Source organism: Thermobia domestica, chromosome 13, assembly GCF_964235325.1.
Source record: "Thermobia domestica chromosome 13, izTheDome1.hap1.1, whole genome shotgun sequence".
Classification (NCBI taxonomy): Eukaryota; Metazoa; Arthropoda; class Insecta; order Zygentoma; family Lepismatidae; genus Thermobia; species Thermobia domestica.
The window spans coordinates 192,303,118-192,330,478 of NC_137466.1; the positions used below are offsets into that span (position 1 = coordinate 192,303,118).

Sequence of the window (27,361 nt, forward strand, 5' to 3'; positions counted from 1 at the left end):
TATGAGTTTATTTGCTTCGGCTCTTGCGAGCATAAGATGTACGTAAAACCACATTAAGAACAAATAATAAAGAAACTAACTCCACCTGATGAATAACAATAAGAAATAATATAAAATGCAATGAGCTGATCAGTACGGTACTGTATACCTACTTTTGGGCCACCTTGTATTTATGAACACACAAGCACACTCGTGGCTATATGGTTAGCTTACATGCCTTCGGTGCGAGACCTGGGTTTAAATCCTGGTGGGAGCTCATGTGATTTGGATTCCACGTGAATCTACACATCGACGTCTCATTATAGCAGCGTTTCCCAACCCTTTTCAATTTGCGGCACACTACAGGTGTAACTTGAATTCTCGCGGCACACTCATATTATTATTTGTAAATATAAAATATAGTGGTAATTTTTTCTTTGATTACTGATCTTCTCACAGAGAAGAAAGCTCGATCACTGATTTCCCCCTGTGGTAAATCATTATGCTTATTTTTTTCATTCTAATTTAAAAATAGAAAACAACTGCAATGAGATATGGGACCAAGGCTTTTAAAAATACACATTTTCTTGAAAACTGTATCCAACCTTTCACTAAGAAGGAAGATCACTAAATAACGAATGAACAAACAAATCTCTTTTACTTTTAAAACACAAATGTGGGTAATTTGTATCCATGTTTGCTTTGTCGAAAGTTCTGAATGTATTTTAAAATTTCAAGTTACGAAATAGTCTGCAACAATAAAGAAGCAATAATGGCCATAACAATAACAAATACTATTTTCAACATTAAAAATGTACAGAAAAGTAAGTGTGAAACTCAAAATTGTAGATTCTTAGTAGAGGTTCATGTTAATGTTAAATACAAATATACATTTTTCCCAATGTCTTGCAATTTGATTGCTATAGAACTAATAATTTTGTTTCGATTTCCTCGCGGCACACTAGCGGCCCATTCGCGGCACACCGGTTGGGAAACGCTGCATTATAGCCTCGACACTGAAAGGGATGTTAAACTCCAGTTAAACATTAAACCAACCAATAAATTTATGAACATACTGTCCCTGATACATATGTAAAGTCATTGCATGTTGGAAACAATAAAAAATGGAAATAACATCAGGAAGAAGTCGTCCACGGTCTATATTTAAAGGTCTAATATTAGAGAAACAGAAAAAATCTTTAAAAAAACTGAATTTTTCTTTAAGATAACCGATCACAGATAAAGAATATGGGACCTCCTGATTTAATTACGTAACAAGAATGTTATCCCTTCCAACAACATGTATAATTTATGACTATCATTTGTCCTTTATTATTATTAATAATTGTATTTGTATTTGTTTTTTTTTTCACTATTCCGACTGAGAAAAAGTAATTGAAGAAAAATTACTGCAAATCAAATACTCTCATGTTTATTTACCGTCGTAAACAACAGGGTTTCAAAATTAAGATAGTTCGACTTAACTCTAATCGGTTTTTAATACTACGTCGAAAATGAAATGAAATATTTCCGTTTAACGTCCCACGATTATGCCCTTTACGTTAAGGGAAACGATAATTAAAGCAAATGAGTGATGATGGAAGAATTCGTGGAATGAGAATGTGGGAGGAACGGGAGTACTCCGAAAAAACCCACAAACATGATGGATACTAGGTCGAGTTCAAATTCCCTCTTCAGAAACGTTATCCATGAGACGTGAGCAGAAAAACAGTTTTCAAGACAACACAGAGCTCTTCAAACACAAACAGATACACACTTTCGAAACGATACATCACTTTCACACCTTTTTTGAGACGAGACCGCCTCAATCCTTGTCCTATAGGGCTCTCTACTCTTCAGCACTGTTGGTAAATAGTAATATGTTGATTGTGTGCGTATTGAGTGATTTTAGATCAAAAATTAAAAGCATTCATACAGAAAAAAAAGAACGCTTGCACTCATTATTATTACTATTATTATTTGCCATTATGAAAATAGGTATGCATCGCTACACTGAACTGAAATTCCGCAGCATCTTTCTTCGCCCTGAATAGTTGTTGTAACTATATTTCATATGTCATGTCACCAATCTAATATTAGAGGAATTGCCGTGCAACCTGCATCGATTCAAAGCGTAAAGATGGAAATCTGGCGTGAAATGACCCAGATTACAACAATGACAGGCAAAGATCATATCAACACCCATTCAGAATGGATTGTGGGCGTTGATTTATGATGAAACGAGACACACAATAATAATATTACATAACTCACACTTCGGTAGAAATATCTGGAATTTAATGTTTTATAAAAAATTACTTTTAAATATCTTTATTTGTAAGCTACTTCTGACAATCATGGACAATGGCCGATCAAAGATTAACTAATATTTTGTACCGATTATGTATTCGTTTGCTCATTTACCGGTACTCGTTCGTTTCACATTCTATGGTTATGGTTTGACGATAGGCTTCCAGTCAGTAGAACAAAATTCCAGGGATTTTAATAGGCTGTAAAGAAACGAAATCCGTAATATGAATTAGCATAGAGAATTCTAGTAACCAAACATATCAATCAAGTCACTAAAATTTCATTCTGTTAAGGGCTATGGCAAGCAAAACGGCTTTTAAGGGTGATATGTTATCAACATAACGGCTTTCATCGTTGTTATTTCTAACAGTTCTCGGTCTCTACAAAGATAACTGATCAAACTAATGGAAGCACCTAAACAAAATGCAACTTATCATTATGGCGTCAAAGGAATTGAGGAATCTAAGTCATGAATCGTTTCCAGAAGAATGGTGCACCATTCTTCATGCTAGACAGCACTCAGCTGCATTACCAATAATGGACGACGAATGCGCGCTGGAATCGCTGCTCTAAAACTGATCACAGATATTCGGAAGATGTTTCGGTTGATCCTGATGTTCCTCAATTATTACCTGAATAGATCTGGCTGGATGAATTAGCGTATTATCATGTTGGGAGGCTGCGTCTTTATTAGAGATTAATATCTGTACCCTAGGATACATCTCGCCACTTACTATGTCCACATAATTACTAATGGTGATATATTTTTTAGATTACTAATAGAACCAACAGAATATCATGAAATTGTGGCACACATGAGTATAAAGGCGACCTAATGATTATATATATATATATATATATATATATATATATATATATATATATATATATATATATATATATATATAGTGGGGAGCACCCAAAAATTTTTGTTGGGGTCCAATACCAACAAAACACTGTATTTATGTAATATTACACTGATGTTATTCCCCACTCGAGAAAACGATAAGTAATTTTCAAGTATTTCTACCTATATTCTCAGAGGAGAAAATGCCAGAAACATTTTTTTTATACGAAAAGAAAGAGTACAAATCAAACCTTTAGGTCACATCAATCACTTCCCTAGTAAAGAAAGCATGGTTTTATTAAGAATGTGCACAGCCAGCGACAAAAGCTCTTTCCGTTTGATGAAATTAATTCCGTAAATAAATTCAGAATGGAAGAACAATTTGAGTACAGCTTTCGGTAATTTAAAAAGAATGTAATTTTCTGTACGTTCCAACAACAGCACCGTTATTCCCAAAATACATTTCACCAAACGGAAAGAACTTTTGTCGCTGACTGTACAGTCCACAGCAAATAACGTGCAACATGAGGATGTAAATCTAAGTTTTACGTCCCACGGTTATGCCGCTTAGGCTAAAGGAGACGGTGATGATGAGAGATGAGTGAAAATGGTGGAATGAAGAAAGTAGGAGGAAACGGGAGAACTCCGAGAAAGCCCACGAGCACGGTGTTTGTCCACCACAAAGTCCACACAATGCGAGCTGGAATCGAACCAGGGACCCCAAGCACCGGAGGTGAATGCTCTACCACTGAGCCACCGCGCCCCCATGAACATGTAAGTTTATTGTGAAACGAAGAAGTCTTTTGCTCCAAAATAAGTATGTAGGGGAGGACGCTGAGGTTTCTCCTGGCGTGATTATTGACACTTAGACGCTATATTGATTCCCTGAGCTGTTAGACGTAGTTTCCCAATAAACATACATGCTCATGTTGCATTTTTTTTTTTTGGCGGACTGTACAATTGTCTGTTGAGTTACTATGACTGGATGGATCTAGACCCGGACACCCTTCGAGGGCCGCGGTGGCTCAGTGGTAAAGCATTCACCTCCGGCGCGTGAGGACTTTAGTTCGATCCCAGCTCGCGCCAAGTGAGTTTTCTGGTGAACAAACACCATGTGTGTGGGTTTTCTCAGTTTCCCGTTTCATCCTACTTTCTTCATTCCACCATTTCATTCATTTCTCATCATCACTGTATCCTTTAGCCTAGCCGGCATAACCATGGGACGTAAAACTTAAGAATTTTCTGGAAACCCTCCGTGGGTGCGGCTCTGATGTAGAGCGGCTGTGGGTTTGATACAGCAGTAGACAGGTTATGAGTTAGAAACTCGGCTCTCACCCTAATCGAAGTTTACCACCACCACCTACATGGGTTTACCCAGAGTTTTGAGGTAAAATGACTGAGTTCCATTATATATATATATATATATATATATATATATATATATATATATATATATATATATATATATATATATATATATATACAAGGGCGGATCTAAAGGGGGGCTACGGGGCTGTAGCCCCCCCTTGACGCTCAGGTTTACACTGGATAAAATGGGCTTCAATTCAGCTTTACACTGGATAAAACGGCAAATTATGGTTTAGCCCCTCCCTTGATCATATCCTGGATCCGCCACTGTATATATATATATATATATATATATAGTTTTTTTTATTTTTTCCTTTTCTTTCTTAAAATAAAAGAATCTGAAACGATTGTTATCTTTACTTCGTTTGAACAAAATGAAAATATTTTTCAATGAAAAGAATCACATATATAAAGAATTAGGTCTACAGACCAGTCAGTACTTATCAATGTTTTATTTAGTAGCTACATGTCCACTTTGAAAAAATGAAACGATATATCTGTTTAACGTCCCACGATTTTGCCCTTTTAAGCTAAGGGGGACGACGATTATAACAAGTGAATGACAATGAGAAATTGGTGGGATGAGAAAGTGGGAGAAAAAAGAACCCCGAGATAATCCATGGACACGATGCTGTCCGCCACAAACTTACTTTGGCCAGGAATCAAACCAGCGACGCCACACACCAGAGGTAAGCGCACTGCCACTGAGCCACCGTGATCCCCATGTCACTATTGAGAGCGAGGATACTAGCGGGAGATGATTTTTCGAATAATTCGTAGTCTCTTCCCTTCCCCTAATAGCTCCGCCACGGAAAGGTAGAAATGGGCAATCCAGAGCTTACACCTCTCTTGTCAACAAAATGGTTATAGATTATTTATTTATATTGCTCTCTTTCAACTACCGTCCATTAGTAAAACCTCTCTTAACGGACACTTCTCAAGAACAGACACCTCAAAAATAAGGACAGATTTTTTTGTCCCAGCAAATATATGTTCTCTTGCGGAACAAAACCCTCCATTTTACGGACACTCTCAGATATGGACGCGGAGAGTCCTTTTTCCCCCCAAACGTTTCAATAACCTCTTCATAACGGACAGGAATTATTCTCAGTTCTGCGATATACTGTATTACAGTAGACAGAAAAGAATTTTGCCCACAAGTGTATCTATCATGAGTCTAGACCTGGTGAGCCATCAAATAAAACAGCTTCAAGCTGAACTTGGAATTCTTCTTTTTTTTTTTTCTGCCCGCAATAAATTGCTTTCTGGTGGAAATCCTAGAAAATCTTAAATCAGGACTAACACTCATGCAGGGTCAGTCGTATGGCCAATTCTTCTTCATTCCTCCCAGTAATTCAAATACGTATTAAATAGAGTATTTTCATATTGAATTTTACGTATTTACGCTCATATATAATGTATTTACTGTATATTACTGCATACAATTACCATTGTGAGAAATTAAATTTCTGTAACCTCTCTGTAACGGACACTTCTCAGTAATGGACAAAAATTCATGTCCCATTGATGTCCGTTATTCAGAGGTTTCACTCTTCTCAAACTGTGACTGTAGACTTCAAATTCCGCAAATACTACTAACTCAGCGTTTTATTCATATAGCTTATACATTTTCCTGACATTAAACGCAGAAGGAAAATGCACGTATACCATACAGTAAACAGGATGTTGCACAAAACCAAAGCTTGGCACTGTTACCCTAAAACAAACATCGTGATGTCAAGGCCATGGATATTTCTCTAAGTCTTACTTACCACCAACAGGATTCACACCTGTTACTTGCATGTGTTGTCCGACAAAACAAAAAATCACTCATTACATCACAATAACGGAACCAGAAACAAAGATGCCAGTATTAAAATTTAATATAAAAACACAAGCACATAGTTCGAAATTGAGCGTTTAATGCAACAATACCAACATTAAATGTAATAGGTTAAGAAGCAGGAAATTAAAATGACACTTTTATTCATACAAACAACTACCACATGATCTCAATTATTAGTCATGGAAACACAACGCAATTTAACTAGAATAACTGTGTCAGAAAAAAAAAAAAAGTTTACTCATCTCGAAATCAATTTTAATGATCAAACAATAAACGAAGGGTCTGGAGAAAAGGAAAAGTTAAATGTTTATTTACGTTCAATGTTCACTATTATGTCCACAGAGGCTGATCCGTTTGCACTTGAAGAAGTTGAACTTAACCCTGCAACCATCGATTATGGTTGAAGTGCTGGTCATCAATACGGACCAATGCACTACATCGCAATTTCCACTGAAGCAGAGTTCGTTGTAGCTCTACGGGGGATATTGTCACACTTATTTGCAGGATTTTCAAAGGACATATACAAATCTATAGGACTAGCATCTGGAACTTAACAGGAATATAGTCAAACGGAACAGCATGAATACCAGCTGCAGCTGTACGTCGGTATAAGGCCAATGGTGTTTTAGGACATAACTTAAAGGTTTGTCTTGGTAGAGCTCTAACATGATGAAATGTTATTGTCATACAATGATGAAATTTCGCCGGTGTAAACTGGGAATAAGATATGTTTGCGGTAATAAGCAACATTGATTTTGACATTTTTCGACCTTATGGATCTTGAACTTTCCTCTGTAGCAAACGCCAGTAACAACCATAAAAGTTCTCAAGAAAACATAACACTTTCGTAATTACTGTCGCACAAATTTACATGCGTCTTCTTCATGAACACTTCTATAAGTGACGGTCCTAGCTAGTGATGAGCAAATGCAAGACCAAGACCAAGACCCGGGTGGTCTTGGTCTTGGTCTTGGTCTTGCACGTCCAGTCTTGGTCTTGGTCTTGCACTGGAACCTTTGGTCTTGTTCTTGCACACCCAGTCTTGGTCTTGGTCTTGGTCTTGCTGCAAGAGTCTTGCAAGTCTTGCTTTTAAGAAATTTTATGCTTTTCATACATAAATTTTACTCTGGATAAATTCTACAATGCGCCAATAGCAACGGAAATACATTGTATGTTTCTAAATAAAATATAGTTTACCTTCGTGTAAGTATGATGATAGTATACAACATGGGTGATAACCTTTATTTTCTTTTCAATGGGTCCCCATGCTTCACTACTTATAAGATAAATTACAACGTTTCGTAATCCTTTTATATTTTTAAATAGATTCAATACTCTACTTGTTGGGGAGACGCATGAAAGAATATCAAAACAGGACAGACTACTGAAATACCATAAATTGCTAAATTATTTTTACACTCTAAAGGCGTCAGATATATATATATATATATTTTTAATTTTCAACTAAGATTAGCTAATCTTTGTATTGAACAAACTTCCAATTAAATATTGAGATTTTATTTTACCGATTCCAATATGTACTCTATGGAACAGAAACACGGACATTACGCAAAATCGATGGGAAAAAAATATTGGAGGCTTTCGATAAAAGGAGACAATTAGCTGGGTTGAACGGGAAACAAATGAGAAGGTGTTAGAAATAGTAGCAGTAGGGGAGAAAAGAATTTTAGATGTAATTAAGAGGAGGAAAAGTAACTGGTTGGGACATTGGCTGAGGAGGAACTTTATTATGAGGGACACGCTAGAGAATATGATGGAAGGAAAGAGAGGGAGGGCGCAAAGGAGACTCTAGTTGAAGGAAGATATTAAAACAGAAAATTGCTACGTCAAGACGAAGAGAGTAGCTGAGGACCCCGTATATCGATTTTTCTGAGTTGCAACAAGTGTCCTGCCAATAATGGCAGAATAGCTATGATGATGATATGTTAGCAATATTGGCCTCCCTCCCCCCCCCCCAAAAAGAGAGAAATTGAAATAATAACGATTATAATCAAACTTCTTAATATTTTAGTATAACTTGAGTAAAAACTGTAAACGACTCGACTGTCCATGTCTTTTGTGTAAACTCAACTTATACAAATACTTGTGACCTATATTAGAAATACAAAAACACAGCATCAAACTCCAAGTTATTTGAAATACTGTACAAAACCACTCTCACTTGTGAATATGGATTATTTATTGTTATATAATATTATATCGCTCAATCCTCGTGTGCCATATACCTGAGGAGGCTAAAAGTTATATTGATAAACAATTATTCAACGTATAAGTACCCGTCCAAGAAACCAAACTCGCGGTCACATACAGGGCCGTACAGTGGAAACTCAGCGCCCCGGGCGAGAGCATATGACGGCGCCCCCATATATATATTCCAAGTATTTTTTTCTATCTTTTCCCTTTATTCTCCCTAATTTTTCGCCCCCTTACTTCGGCGCCCGGGGCGATCGCCCCGCTCGCTCCTCCCTACCTCATGACCCTGGTCACATACACAAGTTTTTGTCAATGTAATGAAAATGTTATTTAGATATTAAGTTTTTGAACACACATTAAAAATTTCTAACGGATGCTTGATCCTATTTGCCAAGGCCATAACCATCTAGTCGGCACCTATGATGTACGGAGTTACCGATGTTCAATACTACATTTCTCTTTAGTTTTAGGAGAAGAACACCACTAATACGTTTTGAAATGATGTAGTATCTAGTTTTACATGCCACGATTATGCACCGAGACTAAGAGAGATGGTGATGATGAGAAATGAATGAAATGGTAGAATGAATAAAGTAGAAGGAAACAGGAAAACCCCGAGAAAACCTACACACATGGTCTCTATCCACCAAAAAAGCTCACATGGTGCAAGTTGGGATCAAACTAGGGATCCCAGCACCAAAGGGGAACACTCTACTACTGAGCCAGTACTTGTGCAAGACTCTTGCGCAAGAGTCTTGGTCTTGGTCTTGGTCTTGCAGGTATGGTCTTGGTCTTGGTCTTGGTCTTGCACCCCTTGGTCTTGGTCTTGGTCTTGCATCGGGATTCCTGGTCTTGGTCTTGGTCTTGCATCGGGATTCCTGGTCTTGGTCTTGGTCTTGGTCTTGCATGCAAGACTCTTGCAAAAACTGCAAGACCAAGACTCTTGCGCTCATCACTAGTCCTAGCTTTTCCAGTCACTCATAACTCGAGAATGAAATGTCGGATAAAATAACAGTGTATATTTTTGAGCCTAGATGTCATTAATGTACCAGTGGATATGGAAGTGGAACAGTAATACGGTTATCCTGAAGGTACAGAAGGAGATTTATGAGGTCTCTTAGAAACAAAAAATGATAGCTCAGACACTGAAAGCTGGTATACATTTCATATGCACTACTACATTAATGAAATCGATGCACAAAATATTTATCATATTCTTTTACCTGACTCATCTGATATTTTGCTGTCGTCTTCTGGAACTCTTTTTATATCGTTCCGATTAAGTTTCGGTGGGCTGTAACTCCAAAATCGCGCATTTGTACTTGACATGTAATTAATGCATTTTTCTATGTAAAGTTTCTGGGCATTGTTTCCAAACATATATTGATACAGCATATGCCACAAACAGGCCTTCTTATGAAACCTCAAATTTGAATTGAAATGGAATATTTAGTCTAACGTGATGATGAGAAATGTATGAAACGATGGAATGAAGAAAGTGGGAGAAACCCAATAAAACCCACGCACACGGCGTTTGCCCACTACAAAGCTCATTTGGCGTAAGCTGGGATCGAATCAAGGACCGCACACACCAGAGATGAAAACTCTACTACTGAGCCACCGTGGCCTCATATTTGTCTAGCACATAGGCATCTGAAACTCGCAACCCGCAACTCTTGACTCATTTTCTGTACCCCTGTTTCACCCGGAGAAAATAGGCTAACAAAAAATAGATAACTTACCAAGTGAACAACTTTTCTCACTTAAGAAACTAAACGAGTCTCCAGAGATGGATCCACGTTATATTAACAGACATTCATTTGACTTTTGTTCTGAAAATTACTAGTGGGAGCAGCATCTCTCGAGACATCTGAAAGATGTTGCAGAAAAGACACCACGTGTCGGGAAAGAAACCATCTCAAACATCTACTACCTGAATTTCCTTAATGTTCCTTCTGTGTTCTTAAAGAACTACATTAAAATTTTATGTAAGCCTATTCACACACTTTTTAAATGCCTCATTAATTTTTCTTTTCTTTCTTATTTTCGGGCCACACTATTTGTACACTGCTAACTATTTAGCTCACTTGAGATACTGAATTTGACATGCCTGGTCTAGCACACCGAAATAACGGTACTTATTAGTTACCCATATACCGTGGCTCCTTTGTTTAGAACCAGAAAATCTGATGTAATAGTATTTTGCAAACAGGCTCTTTTCGTTTTAACTTCAAACTTAACTCTTCTTTTCACGTATCAAATCTACTTTCCACATCAATTATTACTTTACCGTACAACAAACAGATCAGTGGAATATGAAATGCTTCCTTCGCTAATTATTGTTTGTGTTGTTTAAAAAACAAAAACAATATTCTCTCAACCAGGAAATGTCTGTTCCGCTACAAGTGCTACAGAAAGGATACGAAAGGGAAAAGACTACACGCATGGACAAGTCAAAGGTCGTATGACGTCAACACATATAATTACCTTAACATGCTCCCCTATTTTCAAAAACAATAATATTAGAATTTAATTGGAGATATAATGCTGACTCAGAGAAACCAAGTAAAATGTCTTAAGCCACCCAAATTAAGAAATGTGCGAATTAATCTTTGAACAGATTGGGCAAGTTTTCAGGAAAATCATTATCTATGAGGGAAAATCTACACCTATTTATTCTTTGTTTATTATAATACTCAATACTTCTTTAAAAATCTATTTTCAACGAACTTAAAAAGTTCGTTACTGAATTCTCTATGCCTGTGTTCGTGTGTGTCTGTCATTTACGAATTTTTCAACTTCGAGCCCTCCATTCGATAGAGCATCAAAAACTATCTGAAAGAAGAGATTGAATTTTTAGCGTCACTCTTACCGTTCCCCAGATATTGGCCAAAAAAGTTCGGATTTCAGGAGATTTAAGAGTCTTCATCCCGGCGAAATTAAAATACCGCTAATTTTACAGTAATTATGTGATATCTTCAAATAGATAAAAGATAATCGCAATGTGGAACAAGAGCGCCCTAGACAATATTATTTTACATGAGAAACCGTTATCACGACTCACTTATCTGCTTTCGATTTCGAGCCATTTTGAAAATCGGCATTTAATTTCGCGTTTCTAAATAGCTGAAAAAGGAAAGTCACTAGGTGACTTGTGATAACGGTACTTCACGCAAAATAATATTGTCTAGGGCGCTCTTGTTCCATACTTCAACTATCTTTTATCTATTTGAAGATATCACATAATTACCGTAAAATTAGCGGTATTTTAATTTCGCCGGGATGAAGACTCTTAAGGAGTTATATATCAGGAACCGTACGTCATAGAGAGATGATATTTTGCGATTCTTTCAATTTTGAGCCTTCCATTTTGAGCATATGTCTTCATAAACAACGTATCGTAGAACGTTTTATGAGAACTCTTAAACAAAACATGTGGGGAAAAAATTCAGAACTCAAGGAAATTATAAATAGATAGATACATTACAAGAATTGTTTAATGAGTATAATAATAAAGTACATAGAACAATTGGTATAAAGCCTGTAACACTTAATAAGATTTTTTTTTTTTTTAAGTTTGTTCTGGCATTTTCAACTGGTTTCACTATGGAATCATTTCTAGTTTAAAAAAAAAAAAAAAAGAAAAAAAGAAAAACAGTAGATCAATTTGCAAGCCTTTCTAACACGCCACTTCTGGCCCACTGGCGCCTCGAAAAAATAATGCAGCCAACAGTGAATTATTAACATGGGGCTTTTACTTTCTTCTTTTTAGCACTACACATTCAGAAGAAATCACGTTTAAGAGAAGACAAGGAAAGAAAGCCTACGTCATCGCCGAAACAAAGTATTCACAGAAACTGTTTTCACTAATTTAGAGAAACATTTACAGTTTTGTTATTCATTTAACCTACTACTTTCAGATACCAGCATGCGGGTTCAAGTTGCACTGGAATTGTTATCAATCAACATAACCAGTACAGAAAGTAAAAATTCATGAGGATCTATAGTAAAAGGTACCATCTTGGCATTATACAAAAATCTATCACATAGATCGCATCAGATTTAAAACCCATGATCCCCATAGGTAGCAGGAATTAGTAAAGAATTAGTAAAGAAGAAACATCCTGTCATCAGGTACTAAACTAAATTTTGATATATTTAGCATTTTATGACTTGTGCGAGGCATCTTCCACTTATTTTTAAAGCAAAGGCGCTAACTTTAGCAGAAGCAATATTTCAAAGAGTACATTATGTGTTCTGGACAATTGCTCGGCATAAAGCAGGACCCCCTTTTCCATCAAAAAAGAAGTCTTCATTCTCTTCCTATCTTTCGCTAGTACTTTAGCGTCGATTTCAAAAACTATTTCCCAATTACGGGCACAAATACGAGTAACAGCTAGTATTTCTGACTTTGTTGATTTGCCGTCTATTCTTCATTTCATCTGCTAGGTTTTTATCCGCCCTGATTATCTTAAAATTGTTTCAACATTGTGTAAGGGTGAATTATTATTATTGTAATATGGCATAAAGTGCGCCACTGGAATTTTCGGGGATCGAAGAAAATTAGCTTAAATATTTAAAGTGCAATCAGTAAAAATTTGATGAACAATTTACAATTTATACAAAAAGCAAAACGTTTTAATGACAAGAAGAGATACGGGAGGCCAGATGCACTAAGTTGGTTTGTGTTGCTTTATATTTGGGGAGATGGGTTGTCGGAAAGTGTTCCGTCATGGCCCCTTATAATAACTACAAAGAATTTTGTAGAGTATGCAAGTGAAATATACATCTTACTATAAAAATCATACCCTAAATTTTCCTCTAGTGGAAAGAAAGCCATTCATGGACTTTTTAAAAGCAAATCTTGACGATAAATACACATTGTAGTTACTTCTCTTAACAGGTTCAAGTCCAAACTCGAAATCTGGTGACCAATAACTCGGGAACTAAGTGCCTCCGCTTGACTGTTGAAATGTTGGAAAACTCTAACAAGCTTAATATGTATGTGAATTGCCGTGGGGTGCAGGTATTTGGTGCTTGAGATATTGGCTATCAAACTTAGGGTTTGGACTCAAGTATCCAAATTCAATTGCCAATAACTCGAGGATCAAAGATCATTATATAGAACATAATATTTATTATGTATAGTAAGCTCATGAAGGTCTACCATCCTGCCAAATTTGGTCAAGACCGGATCAGTTCAATCAATTGTTTTTAGTGAAATTTCTTTATTTCACTGATTTCCAACCCACATTCGATGGCCAATAACTTGGACACTAAAGATTTGTAAGCCATTAAATATCATACTATGCCCGAATGTGTACAAAGTTCGTTACCCTTTACCACCACTCCAAGTTTCGTCAAGATCGGATGGGTTTTATTGATCGTGATTTATATAGACAAATCTCTTCATTTTAGTAAATCCTCGTTAAGTTCTATCACCATCACAATTTTGGTAAAGAGCGGATAAGTTCCGTTGATGAACACTGTATTTCTGATATGGATTAAAAAAAATAATTGAAAGACGAAAATGTATAATACCCTCACCATTGGTTTAGTGGCTAGCGTGTGAACCTTCGGTGAACGTAGTCTCGGGTTCAATTCCCGGTGGGACAGCCTCAAAACTTCTACGCATTAACTGGTTCAGATTCAAACTGTAAGTTTACGTCTCATATAGCCTCGCGAATGAAAAGGAGCGCTAAACTTCAACAAAGAAGGTATAATAATAAATTACTTTACATTTAGTTCATTCAGAACTTTTTTTTCACTTGGGGAAACAATATTTCTTAAATTCTCGGTGCTTTCAACAGGATTATTTTTTTAAAAAATCTGTCATATTCCGTCCACACATGTTAAAGCGATATATTTATTATTACTATTCTGAAATTGTTAGTACTCTTTCTTAAAAATTGCATAATAGGAGCTGTACAACTGAACTATCTTAAATGAGTAAATGGGTTGCCTATTATCGAGATCAATTTAATTTCACCAGCATATACAAAATTTCAACACTTAAAAAATATGCGAAGTCATATAATCTATTTTATTTTACGAAACGGCCGCAGTGGCTCAGCAATACAGCGTTCACCTCTGGGATCCTTGGTTCGATCCCAGCTCGCGCCAACTGAGCTTTGTTGTGGACAAACACTATGTGTATGGGTTTTCTCGGGGTCCTCCCGTTTTCTCTCACTTTCTTTATTTCACCACTTCATTCATTTCTCACAATCACGGTCGCCTTTAGCCTAGCTGACATAAAACTTACAGATTTCATTTGATTTCAATTTCAATTTTACGAAACCTTTCGTCAGAAATCAGTCCAGTGGCTTTATAAATAACTATGTTGCCATTGTTAACACAAGATATCTATACAGATCGAACAGAGAACCACTGAGTTTCGATTAGCCTACAGGATAAACATGAGGAACGTAAAATTAAAGAAGCAGCAACGTCGCGTGTACACCACGTGAAGGAATTTGGTTTGAATGACGTGAATTTGTTTTCAATTAATATTGGAACCGAAAGTGATAGTAGATTTCTACCACTTCCGATTTCAGTAGAAAGATTAGAGTGAAAATGAAATGTACTCTTGGGATGATAACTGATTGCTCTAGAAAGACCCTAATACGCCTGTTTCGAGACAGAGCAATACACGTGTTAGTCGCTAGGCTGAACATAGTTCAGCCGGTCGCTAACAGCTGGGGCTGGAGTTCAATCGGCCCAGGCCCACGAAGAGGTGCCTCGCCAAGCTTTTTTTTTTAAATTGACTACAGAAAACCACTTCTCGGTATCTATTACCCTTTTTATTCTATAGTATTAACATTAAAACCGAAAGTCGTTGATTTCTGCCACTTTCAGTTTGAATGGAGGGTTAAGGTGGATCACTAGGTGTTCCCGCTCCATGCTAAACGCTGCTTGAATAGTGCAGCGTTGCCAGATAGTGTCGAGTATTTACTGATGCCAGATAATAAAGGAAGTAATCATGGAATTCGGCTTGGTTACGTACTTAAAAATTAGTTTTCGATCCTTACCACAATTTACAGCTAAGTTCCGCTTCTCGAACTGCAACGCTAGAATCCAGGAATTTTCTTATTGTGACTACATAGTAAACGTACAAATTTGGCAACGACGCATTATGGCGTTCTGCGCAAGTTCTTCTCAAACTCTATTTCCTTAAATATAGATTAATACTCAAATAAAATGTGAAACATAACACGAAAAACGGTTAAACAATATATCTGTTTCATAATGAGATCGTTACTTTAAAATACTTTACACATACAAATGAACATTTCATAAAATTGAGCAGTTCTAGTAAGATCTTACAGTAAGTGCCATCTTGTGTGCTCATTGTAAAAAGGGAATCGAATATTTTCTTTTATTTGTTACCTTTTTCGATATCACAATACACAACCAAATGAATCCGTGTCTTGTGTTGTACCTGAAACATAACTCTACCTTATAGTGCGATATTTATAATATGTAACGTTTCATTGCGCAATAGTTAAGGCAACGAGCTAAAATATGTACTGACTTCCGGATAGTGATCCAACTTAAGCTAGATATGGTACACCTATTGTTAGAACTAAATCGATTCCCAAGACACCGCTTCTAGCTATCTCTGCTTTTACTCAATCTAGCTCAATACTAAAATCCGGAAGTTGTAGGGATTTCTATCATTTCCGGATTTAGTACAGAGTTAAGGATGGAGATTTCATGTATTCTTGGGACGCTTAATCGACTGCAGGAAACCACTTCTCGCTATCACCATTTTTACTCTATAGTAATCAACGTTAAAACCGGAAATGGTTGATTTCTAGCACTTTTGATTTGAATGTGGGGTCGATCAACGAACTCAATTATTAACTTGTAACCATCTACATCCTGGTCAAAATTAATGGTGATCGATTAAAAATCCATTCTTGAGATATTTGTCTCCCAGATGGATGGACACAATTACAAAATAGATAAACAGGGTGGCACCGAGCCGATTGACACATTTCAAACTTGAATATTGAGCGGGCACAATAACTTAAATTGGTTAGCGGGATGGGAACAGAAAGAGGCCACGTTATATGGTCAGTCGCAATGGAGCATTTGAGTACAGAACATCGTGTTACCTCAGTTCATAGTGCCAGAAGTGCAACGTTTTTTTAGACGAAATTTTAATGATGGTCGATATAGTAAGGATCCGTCTCCATCCATCTGTCTTTGATGAAGAAGTTTGAAGATATTGGTAGTGTGTTGGATGTGGAACATGGAGCTCCAAGAACAGTGCGAACTCCTGAGAACGTGGAGAGACCAACATTAAAGTTTCATCTATTTAAAAAAAAAAAAAAACCCATTGCACTTCTGGTACAGACTTAGTTTCGTAATAAATACGAACTGAAGTAACACGGATGTTACGTGTTCCAATGCTCTATTGCGACTGACCATATAACGTGGCGTTCTTTTCTCTTTCGGTTGCCACCCCGTCAAACAATATACGTTATTACGCCTGCGCAATATTCAAGTTTGAAATCTATCAGTCGACTCAGCGCCACCCTGTATAAAGAAGTTTTGGTAAGCTAAACTCTATAGTAAATGTGTTGGTAAACCATACTTTTTTTAAAGGTACTCGCTGAACCTGCGCTCTCTACACAGCGCAACATTCACATATGAGCATAAATCTCCTTCTCATTCCTCACAATATATGTACATGTTCCTTTACAGACACAAGTGAAAGACATCTTCATAAAAAAATCGGCAAGGGGTATCATAAAGGGGAGATTTTTTTATTATTTTTTCTCAATATCTCGCACCATTTGCAAGATTTGAGCCTACTTCCGGTTGGAGTTTCTAATTCATGTATGACCAGTGTTTTCTTTCTTCTTGCATGCAGTATGTAATAAGCAAATACATTACATATACAATTAATTATAATGTCAGTTATGTATGGTGTTCGTTGGGCAAAACACTCAAAAAATAAAGATTTATCTTAGACTCGAGAAATGGTTATCCTTCCTTTTCCATTATTATTTGGCCATGAAACAAACGCCTGGGACATATACAATCCAAATATACAACAATGTGGTGTTGGAAAGTATAATGCATAGGGTATGCTTTAGTTTTTTTTTTTTTTTAATTTCAACTCTTCCACTGTACCCTAACAAAAATGTAATAAAGAAATAATGGCCATTTTTTTTAAATATTCAAGTAGAACTGGACAATCTACGCAAAATTTCCAATCGATCAGTGAAAACATCATCTTTCTAGTGCCTGTAGTTTCCGAGATCTCATTGTCGAAAGGATTGGCCACAAACATATAAACATAGTTTAAAAGAACTCGGAAGATGGAGGCACAATTCACATACATTAATTTTAGAGAAGGCTTATTAAAATACAAAGGCTTTAAACAATAATTTTATATCATAAACTTTATGAAAAAGATATAATTAACTAATTTAGACTAATTAAAGTACAAATACTCAAAATTTTTGTCTCTGTTAAACGTGAAATCACACATAACCGTAAATGAAATAATTGAAAGCCAAAGTTATAGGTTGGAGCTCAGGCGCTTTTAATTGCTATTGTAGCATTTTAATAGATAGATGTTTTTAAGTATAGTGCTTTACTTCGAACTCACTGCATTTATTAAGAACATAAATGGATACTCCCGCCCAGTCGTTCTTTCAGAAAAAATGTTCCGGGAGGGCACACTTAGTATTCCGGGGGAGCACTGCTGGTACTTTTCTATTTATTATTATAATGTAGACGTATTATTTTGATCTCCTCCGGGGGGCAGTGCCCTTCCCACAAACAGGTCTGGGAGAAACACTGCTCCCGCCCAGTCGGAGAGCATCAACGATGCCTGGTTCGGATTTTCGACGTTGACAATATTATAAGGCAATTAAGGAATACTTAAAGGAGCTTATTTATTTTATGTACCCACTTATATGTGAAAATATAAAGCTGCAAATTAAACTCTCTGTTCGAAATGCAACAAAATGTCCTCGATCCCTATATTACTGTAAATACTATAAAGGTTATGACTGACATTCGATGTAAAAAGTAGGAGTATAACCTTACTTAACTCTTTACACTAAAAAGTGAGTATACTATACAAATTTCTCATCATGATAACTGGACAACATTTTATGACATACAAAAACAATGTATGGATTCAAGTTATTATTGCCAGTCATTTTGGACCATACAAGTTGATATTGTAGCAAAATGAGCGAAAATTGCTATAACTTTGCACAGTCGAAAACAGTATTTCTGATCCACCGCAACCTTGAGAGTTAAACAGAAAGATATATATATTCATTCTTCTATTGCAAAAATCCAGTTTGTCACGTTTTTCTTGCAAAATAACCTTGAGGTTTATTTTATTTTATTAGATGGATTTATAATCTGGCTTTTCAAGCTGCAGACTATCTCAAGTACTGACAATGGATAACGCGAAGGGATAATATTTTCCATGGAAAGGAGCAGAATAGTGTTTCATACAGTACTTCGTATCCTTCCTCAGAGACTTGCGAAATCTGTCAGGATGATTAGAAACCGCGACTTTTGAACGGTTTTCTTTAGTCCCATCAAGCTCTTTTTTTAAAATTATTATTATTATTTTAACGCCCAACTGCGGCACTGTGGCTTAAGGAGACTGAGGTCATTTCATGGGATGAAAGATAATAGTGGAATGAAGAAAGCTTCAGGAAAAGGGAGAATCCCGAGAAAACCGACTCACACGATGTTTGTCCATCACAAAGTCTACTTGGCAGTAGCTCGGATCGAACCAGGGACCCACGTACAAAAGGTGAGCGCTCTATTACTGAGTCACCGCCGACTCACGCTAATATTAAAATCATCTTTCAAATATAAACCATGGATGACTTCCTGCTACATTACATTATTGTTAAATTGCTTCCAATACAAAAACGCTTTACAGCCATCTGAAATTATGATCATCTTGTCTCGAGTGAAAATTCTGGGTCATTTACCTACAGTATTTGCGTCACTATGTACTGCAGTGCTAAGTAAGATGGTCTGTATTACCCGTGGTTCTAAAAAACAAGTGTACTGTTAGAAATTAAGGATTAGTGTAATGACACGGAAAAACTTACTAACAATTAGAACTAAAATTAGCACGTATCCAAGAACCGAGTAATTGCACTTCCAGTACCGGTACGAAGATATTTACCTGCACACGTAAATTAATATTGTTTTGATATTAGACACTCTGACTTCCTATAGTGTGCAGAACCAAACCTTTTACCACCAGCAGCGATGGAGCCTTCCAGACCTTCCTATGAAACCTAAATAACGTCCTGGTTTAACAAAAATTGTGATACTTTGTAGTTAAATAGTATATATTCTCTGGGGTTCATATTCGAAAAGGATCCTTTCCGCCGCCACTGGCCCTGACCAAAGTTGTGCAACTATGAGAGGAAGAAGTGAAGGAAAGCTGTCAATTTGGAAGAGAAGTTACACACACACACACACACACACACACATATATATATATATATGTATACCCAGCATCCATTGCCCATTCCAAAATCCGGACGTATATCTCCTATGTCTTGTTTTCTGTTTCTCTGATAAGTAAATATACAAATCACACCTAAAATATAAAATTTTTAGTTTAAAGTCTCATGCAGGGAGGCATATATGGAACTATGCGATATATACCTACTTAATAGTTTTACAGTCCAAAGTATTTAAATTTTAAATTTACAGAAGACAGAGCGTATACTGAGCTAGGTATACGCTATTTTCTTTAACGATCAAACGCATATTCCAGCGTTACATCACTGGTCTTACGGTTATGCTCTTTAGGCTGAGAGATGGGAGTGAATGATTGTGAAAGAATTTGTAGAATCAGAATCCGAACAAATCCAAAGACACGACCCTGTCCACAAGCTCACTTGGCCTGGGATCTAGCCAAGGATCCTTCCACAAAAGGTGAGCACTCTTACCACTGAGCCACCATTCTCCTCCCCGACCCTCATAAATCACATCTAAAACATATGTAACTGAACAAAGATATATGTTCAACAGATTTAATCTGAGGTGTCTATTGTAAAATCTTCACATGTAAATATTGCCGTCCATTTGGAAGATGACACAACACGTACACTGATGTCTAAAATTATTGTCGCATGTCTATAAATATGTTTGTTGTTCATGGAATATAATTTCATAATTTAAATTTTATATATATGAAAACAATATTGAAAATTCATTGCCACAGAAGAAAATGGTTGTCATAGACAATTATGGACAGAAGATACATTACACTAATTCTTTTGTTTGAAATGTAAAATCTAGAAACTAGGCTATTCATAATTGAGAAGAGCGAATAAGTACATCATCCTCATCTTTGGAAGTAGCATGAGAACTGAGAAATTTGATAATGAATTCGCCCGGTATTTCTTATACTGTTAGTATGTGTATAATCGGCAAAGACAGGTATGTGGCAAATTTCATGTCAAAAGAAAAGTAAATAAGAACAATAAAACGAAAATAAAACTATCTTGTCCATTTAGCAACATTCTGGTTTACTCATTCTAATTTTCGTATTTATAATTCTTTCCCTATGAAATTTACCACAAATATGTATTTCCCGATCATATACATAGTATCAGTATTAAAAGTACCCTGCAAAATCATTATCAAATTATATTCTTACAAGAAGACAGTTGTAGATATGCGACAATCATTTTGGATATGAGTGTGCATCGTATAATTCCTTCATAGTCCTGAACCTATTCTGCGACAATTCCATCAAAACTTATTTTAGTAGTTACGAAGATAATCGCAGGAATCGGCACATATTTACACCAATACAAAAATCAAACACTTAAGTTTTTAAACCCGCTCACATCAAATTTATATTTTTAAAAAATACATTCGTATAGGAATATATATATATATATATATATATATATATATATATATATATATATATATAGAGAGAGAGAGAGAGAGAGAGAGAGAGAGGCAGTGGCGTATTTAGGAGGGGCTATCGGGCTCAAGCCCCTCCCACCAAATAAATTTGTGGTTTTTCGCATTCCACGTAAAATAATAATCCTTTTTACCATTTCTAAGAATTTCATTGACTTTCCATTTTCTTATATCTTTTTTTTTTTCAGAAATAATACTTCATTTGTCAAATTACATTCCATGTAAGAACTGCGCTCTTTTTTCTTTCATTCATCCTTTCTAGTCTTCTGTTTCTTTTTCTTAGTTGTTACGTTCTTTCGTTTCTCTAGCGAGACTTTCGACCGTTGTTAGTTGTGATTCAAGTAACACCAAAACTAAGAGGAGCTGATAAGCAAAAATAGTGTTCCACACCAACTTGCACGCGTATCAACACAACGGGACTTTGGTTATTATAGCAAAGGAATATTTTCATCGTTTAGTTATAAAGAAAGGTAATTTTTGAAGTAAAGAAAATCAAGAGGGGGGAATAAGTAGACCGGGGAATTAAATACGCCAAGAAGATGCTTCTTTTTCCTTTTTTGGATAGAATAAAAGGTTAGATTCACTGCTAAATTTTTGTATGTATCATATCACATAAGATTCACCAATCTGCAATTCTTGCCATTAAAACTGTAATCAGTATATGTATTTTAGCTTCAACTTGTCTCAACATTTTCTTTCAGGTAAAAACTTAACAAGATTAAACTGAATATTTCCATTTTTCTAAAATGAAATCAGTTAAGCTGAAATGAGATTACAAATATTCAACGTGTGTCTGGGAGCGTCATTTCAGATATGCCTGGGGGAAGGGGGGGGGAGATCCTCCATCGACATACGAGTTTTACGTTTTTCCCTAGTATATTAGTAGATGAATACGCGACAAAACGTACTAGCGACAAAACGTACCACTTACCCTGAGGGCTGCTTGTGAAGGGTTTTCTAAAAACACTGTAAATAATGACAAGCGACAAAACGTACCACTTGCCTGGAGGGCTACTTGCGAAGAGTCTTCCAATCAGCCATCAAATAATGACAGGCGACAAAACGTACCACTTGATAGGACAGTATATAAGTATATATATACCGGATAAAATAAGGTTAAAAGTTGAACAGATTGGTTGTGAGAAAAGTACCGATGCAAGACCAAGACCATGCCTGCAAGATTCTCGCAACGCCAAGACCATACCTGCAAGATTATCACCAGACCAAGACCAGCAAGAATCTTGCATATGCAATATTAGAATATTTGCTGATTTCCATCACACTTTATCCAGGCTTTGGACTGGCAAAATAACTATATAATGTATAAATATAACTACTTTGGCGTGTTTAAAATCAGCTGTGGTTAAGCTATCGTCAACATTTTTTCCTTTTTCTTTTTTTTTCTTTCTTTCTTTCTTTTTTTTTTTTTGGTACGTATTTTATATTTTTGCTTTTCATTTTATTTACATCAGCAGCAAGAATATTTTGGTCTCTTGTCATTTTAGAAGATTCTTGTAGTTTATTCCAGTTTCTGTATGTAAGCTATTGCCTTTAAGCAAGATCTTAGACTACCATTTTCTTCATAGTGGCGCTTCACTGTTCTTTCAAGGCGTTCATCATACTTTATGTACTTCTTCTTCCTCTTGGAGCTTCGAATGTTTAACTCTGACCTCAAAAATGCACAGTGTGATCTCTCGGCTTCTTCCCTCAAACAAATAATGACGTCTTTAACGCGCGGGTTTGGTCTTCCTAATAGTGTGTTTAGCCGGTTGTTCCAACCCTCTACGGCATTTGTAGTTCGGTGTCGTTTATTATTACAATTCCACATTGTTACTGGAATGTCCTCGTTTTCCAACCAATTATTTACAAAGTAATCGAAGAAAAGAGTTAGCTTCGTTGATTCTGGGGCTTCTGAGTGTATTTCCAGCCAGCCATCGTACACTTCCTCTGGTTTTAAGAAGGCCAGAGCCGCACACATGCGTATATACAAACAGATTTCCTTATTCTGTCGATACTCCACCGAAAGTCCTATCTCCTGAACTTTCCGCCAAAGGCATTTCTTAAAATGAAAGAAACATCCACTGATTTCTATCGCAGGAAATACTTGGCGAAGCGCAGATATTGCCGACGATTCAAAATCCACGTTCACTATTTCTGGTTTCCACTCCGGAACAGACTGAAGGATGAGTCGAAACAAACGAACATATGTTTCTTTATTTTTGTTGGGTAATAAAGCAAAGACTACCGGATTGATGTTGGTTTCTTCATACGTACTGCCACCCTTCTAGAGGCGGCACTGAGGAGTGGCGAACGCACCCAGAATCTTCCTTTTGAAAGAAGTTATATATATATATATATATATATATATATATATATATATATATATATATATATATATATATATATATATATATATATATATATATATATATCTTTTTCCTACAGCCTTTAAACAAGCGCTCCGTTAGGGACTAATTTATATATTTTACTCCTCATGGAATATGGATTTCTCTCAGGATTAGAAACCTGCTTGTGTTTGATTATTTTTGAAAGTATATTTTAACATCAAAAGATGATATTATATTACGAACGTTTCTATTCTATCCATTAATTAAATCACATCTAAAAGTGAGACAAGTGTAATATCAGAGAAGGGGGATGGGATAACGAGTCAGTTGTTACGCCATGCCAGCTCTGTTGGCCCGTGTTTCACGATGCGGGCAGGTGTTTTCACGATTCATCTTACAAATATCTCCCAAACCGTTACTCCATGTTAAAAATCTTAGTGAACCTTCTTTGTAGAAGTAGTCTTAGAAATAAAATGAAAAACGAACAAACAAGCCAGACTGTACGATAACGAAAATATGAGTGATACCGTAAACGCTTCCAGAGGGAGGGGGTCTCGATTTTTACAAATATCCCCTAACCAGTTACTTCCAGCTATAAATTGTACTGAATCGTATTTGTACTACGTAATCTTAGGGGGGGGGAAGAGTGAACGCGCTAGGGTATATAGTAACGAAGATATGAGTGATGCCATAAACGCTTCACAGGGGGGTTTAGGGGAATAGCGGGATAAGCATCGGGGAGAATTTAGGAGAATTTTGAGAAATTATACCTTTACATGTGTGCTAACGATTGGTAGATAATTCATCTTGCTACAAATTTGTTCTGACATTTTCCCTTCATTGACCGGGCTAGTGGGCAATATATATATATAACCGGGTCACGGATAATTCGCAACAGAAAATGAAAAGGGGTCAATTCCCACCAGGAAAGCAAAAGGAGATAGGTTATTCGTTATACGTACAATATACCTAATAAGAAAAACACTTGTAGATGAAATATAAGCTTTAGAAATATGAACTACTACTACTACAACTATTATATTATTACTATTATTATTGACCATATAGGTTCGGAGGCCAATTCACCAAAATCTGTTGACTCCATTCTTAGAAGCCCATTATTATTATTATTATTATTATTATTATTATTATTATTATTATTATTATTATTATTAGTTTTGAAATACTATCAGCTGAACTTCCTATTTGCTACTTATTTCCTATTTTGATGAATGTTGAACAATGACTTATGAGAAATGATAACTTCGATTAAAATTTATTGTGATTACAGAATTTAGCTTGAAGTACCGTGATGAATTCAATATGCTATTTCGATGACAGCAGAAATTATATTCTTTTGACACACATATTCATATGGCCACGTCTCTCGCAAGAGGAAACCAAAAGTGTCATAAAATTCCTGACGTAAGTTGTTAATTTATCACATCATTAACTTCACGAGTGATCAAAATGATGTGTTTGTGCATATAGCTTTCATTTTATTTATAGACCCTATTAATTGCTGTATATTTATATTTTATTGTTTGTGAAGTCAGTGTCAAGATTTTGTATCCTTGGCCTTTTTCTTTTGGCGCGAACAATTTTTTTTCACTCATTCATGTCTGCATACTTTCTTTCATCTGTAGCGAAATGGATCCTCAGAAATGTGCATCGGAATATATAAAAGAGCAACCTTTGTGTAGATTTAGGCCATCTGTCCCGAAGGAAAAGAAAGGATGTTTCCATGCTTCTTTCCTACCGTGTAGGGTCTTTGTTTCTTCAATTCCCAGTTTCAGTACAGTGCAGTTTATTGTACGTGTAACATGGAGCACGCTGCTAGTACACTTGGAGTGGAAGAGCATTTTTTTTTTTTTTTTTTTTTTTTGTTCTTATACCTACCGTACTTGTAGCATGTAATTATGCTGCTGCTAGGAATGGTAGGAAGCGACTATGGGTGAGGGATTGGATAAGACGTCGTTATAGCCATGGTATTCACTCCACTCTTTTACCAGAGTTGAGGATCAATGACAGTCATTCTTATTTCAAGTACTTACGAATGACTGACGAAAGTTGTTCTTTGTTCAATGACGTCACTCATGATGAAAGAAACAACTGTCCATAGGTGGTCAGAATCTCACATACAGATGGATGTATGAAATATATAGCTGACGTATATAATATACGTATACATGTGTAGTATACGGAAGTTTGTTAGATGTCAGACACCCTGCAGCGACATGATATAATGTCTAAATGAGAAAAAGGCAGTAACTATGTAGTATATGGATAACGTATGCTTCGTACAGATTTCCGTACTAATCGTAAGGATTCCATATATTTGTACAACATACCGCTGTCCGAATAACGGATTTTTCTCAGTGTACACATAATTCTATACTATATGCAATAGTATCATATATACTTTGATTTTCATATTTATATTGTCAATGTAAATAGCAACAATACAAAATATCAATATCAATATCAAAATACCTGTATGTTTTTTTTTTTTTTTTTTTTTTTGTAGTTTCAATCAAATCATAGGGTCAGATAATGGGGGATCAGGGCCGTCTTACGCATCCTTTTGCATTGTTTGCTTAATATATGGCCAAACATGTCTTGAGGCTGTGAACTGTGGAACCTTTTACGTACTGCGAGCAGTGGCGCTTTTAGCGGGTAGACACGGGGCTACCCAAAAATATATAAAACTGAAAATATATAAACACTAAAAGATATAATAAAAAGTAAATATATTTTCACTTTTTCTATTAATGGTAAATAATTATTTAATAAACAGCATCAACAACTACTGTAAAAGTAATTTCCTATTGTCATTAATCAATCGAATGTGCATATGTATCCATACGCGAGGAGCGGACCTACCCAAAATTAAAATCCTAAAATCGCCCCTGACTGCGAGCTTTAGCATGTTGGAGGTGAACTACTGGAAAACAATACAATTGAAATGACTTGATACTAGACCGAAGTAAGTTTGTTTTATCTTTGTTTCAGCTATAATGTCAAACGGTTTACTTGCAACTGAGTCAGTCAATTTTCAATTTCTATGCAGTTAGCTATCTTTTTTTTTTCTTTTTCTTTAATCACATTCATTTTTACTGATATAGATGTGAATAACGCTGCTAATAAGAGAATAGTATCTAGTTATTTTTCCAAGAAGAACAAGTAGAATAACATCTAAAATTTATGATAAAACTAAAAGAAAGAGTTATTCTTCTTACAGAATTATTGCGAAAAAATGAAATGAAATCTTTAAGTTTTACGTCCCACGGTTATGCCGGTTATTCTAAAGGAGACGGTGATGAGATATGAATGAAATGGTGGAATGAAAAAAGTGGGAGGAAACGGGAGAACCCCGAGAAAACCCAGGAGCATGGTGTTTGTCCACCACAAAGTCCACACGGCGCGAGCTGGGATCGAACCAGATACCCCAAGAAACGGAGGTGAACGCTCTACCACTGAGCCACCGCAGTTTCTATCTACAAT

General features: G+C 36.1%; 2 protein-coding genes across 2 annotated transcripts in view; both read right to left on the reverse strand.

Annotated features, from left to right (window-relative positions):
* Window positions 1-27,361, reverse strand: part of mib2 (E3 ubiquitin-protein ligase mind bomb 2) — a 253,237-nt gene that overhangs the window by 214,790 nt on the left and 11,086 nt on the right. The window lies entirely within an intron of this gene.
* LOC145667910 (uncharacterized) lies at window positions 23,029-23,487 on the reverse strand. Its single transcript, XM_081735336.1, has one exon. The coding sequence runs from the start codon at window positions 23,485-23,487 to the stop codon at window positions 23,029-23,031; it is 459 nt and encodes a 152-aa protein (XP_081591462.1).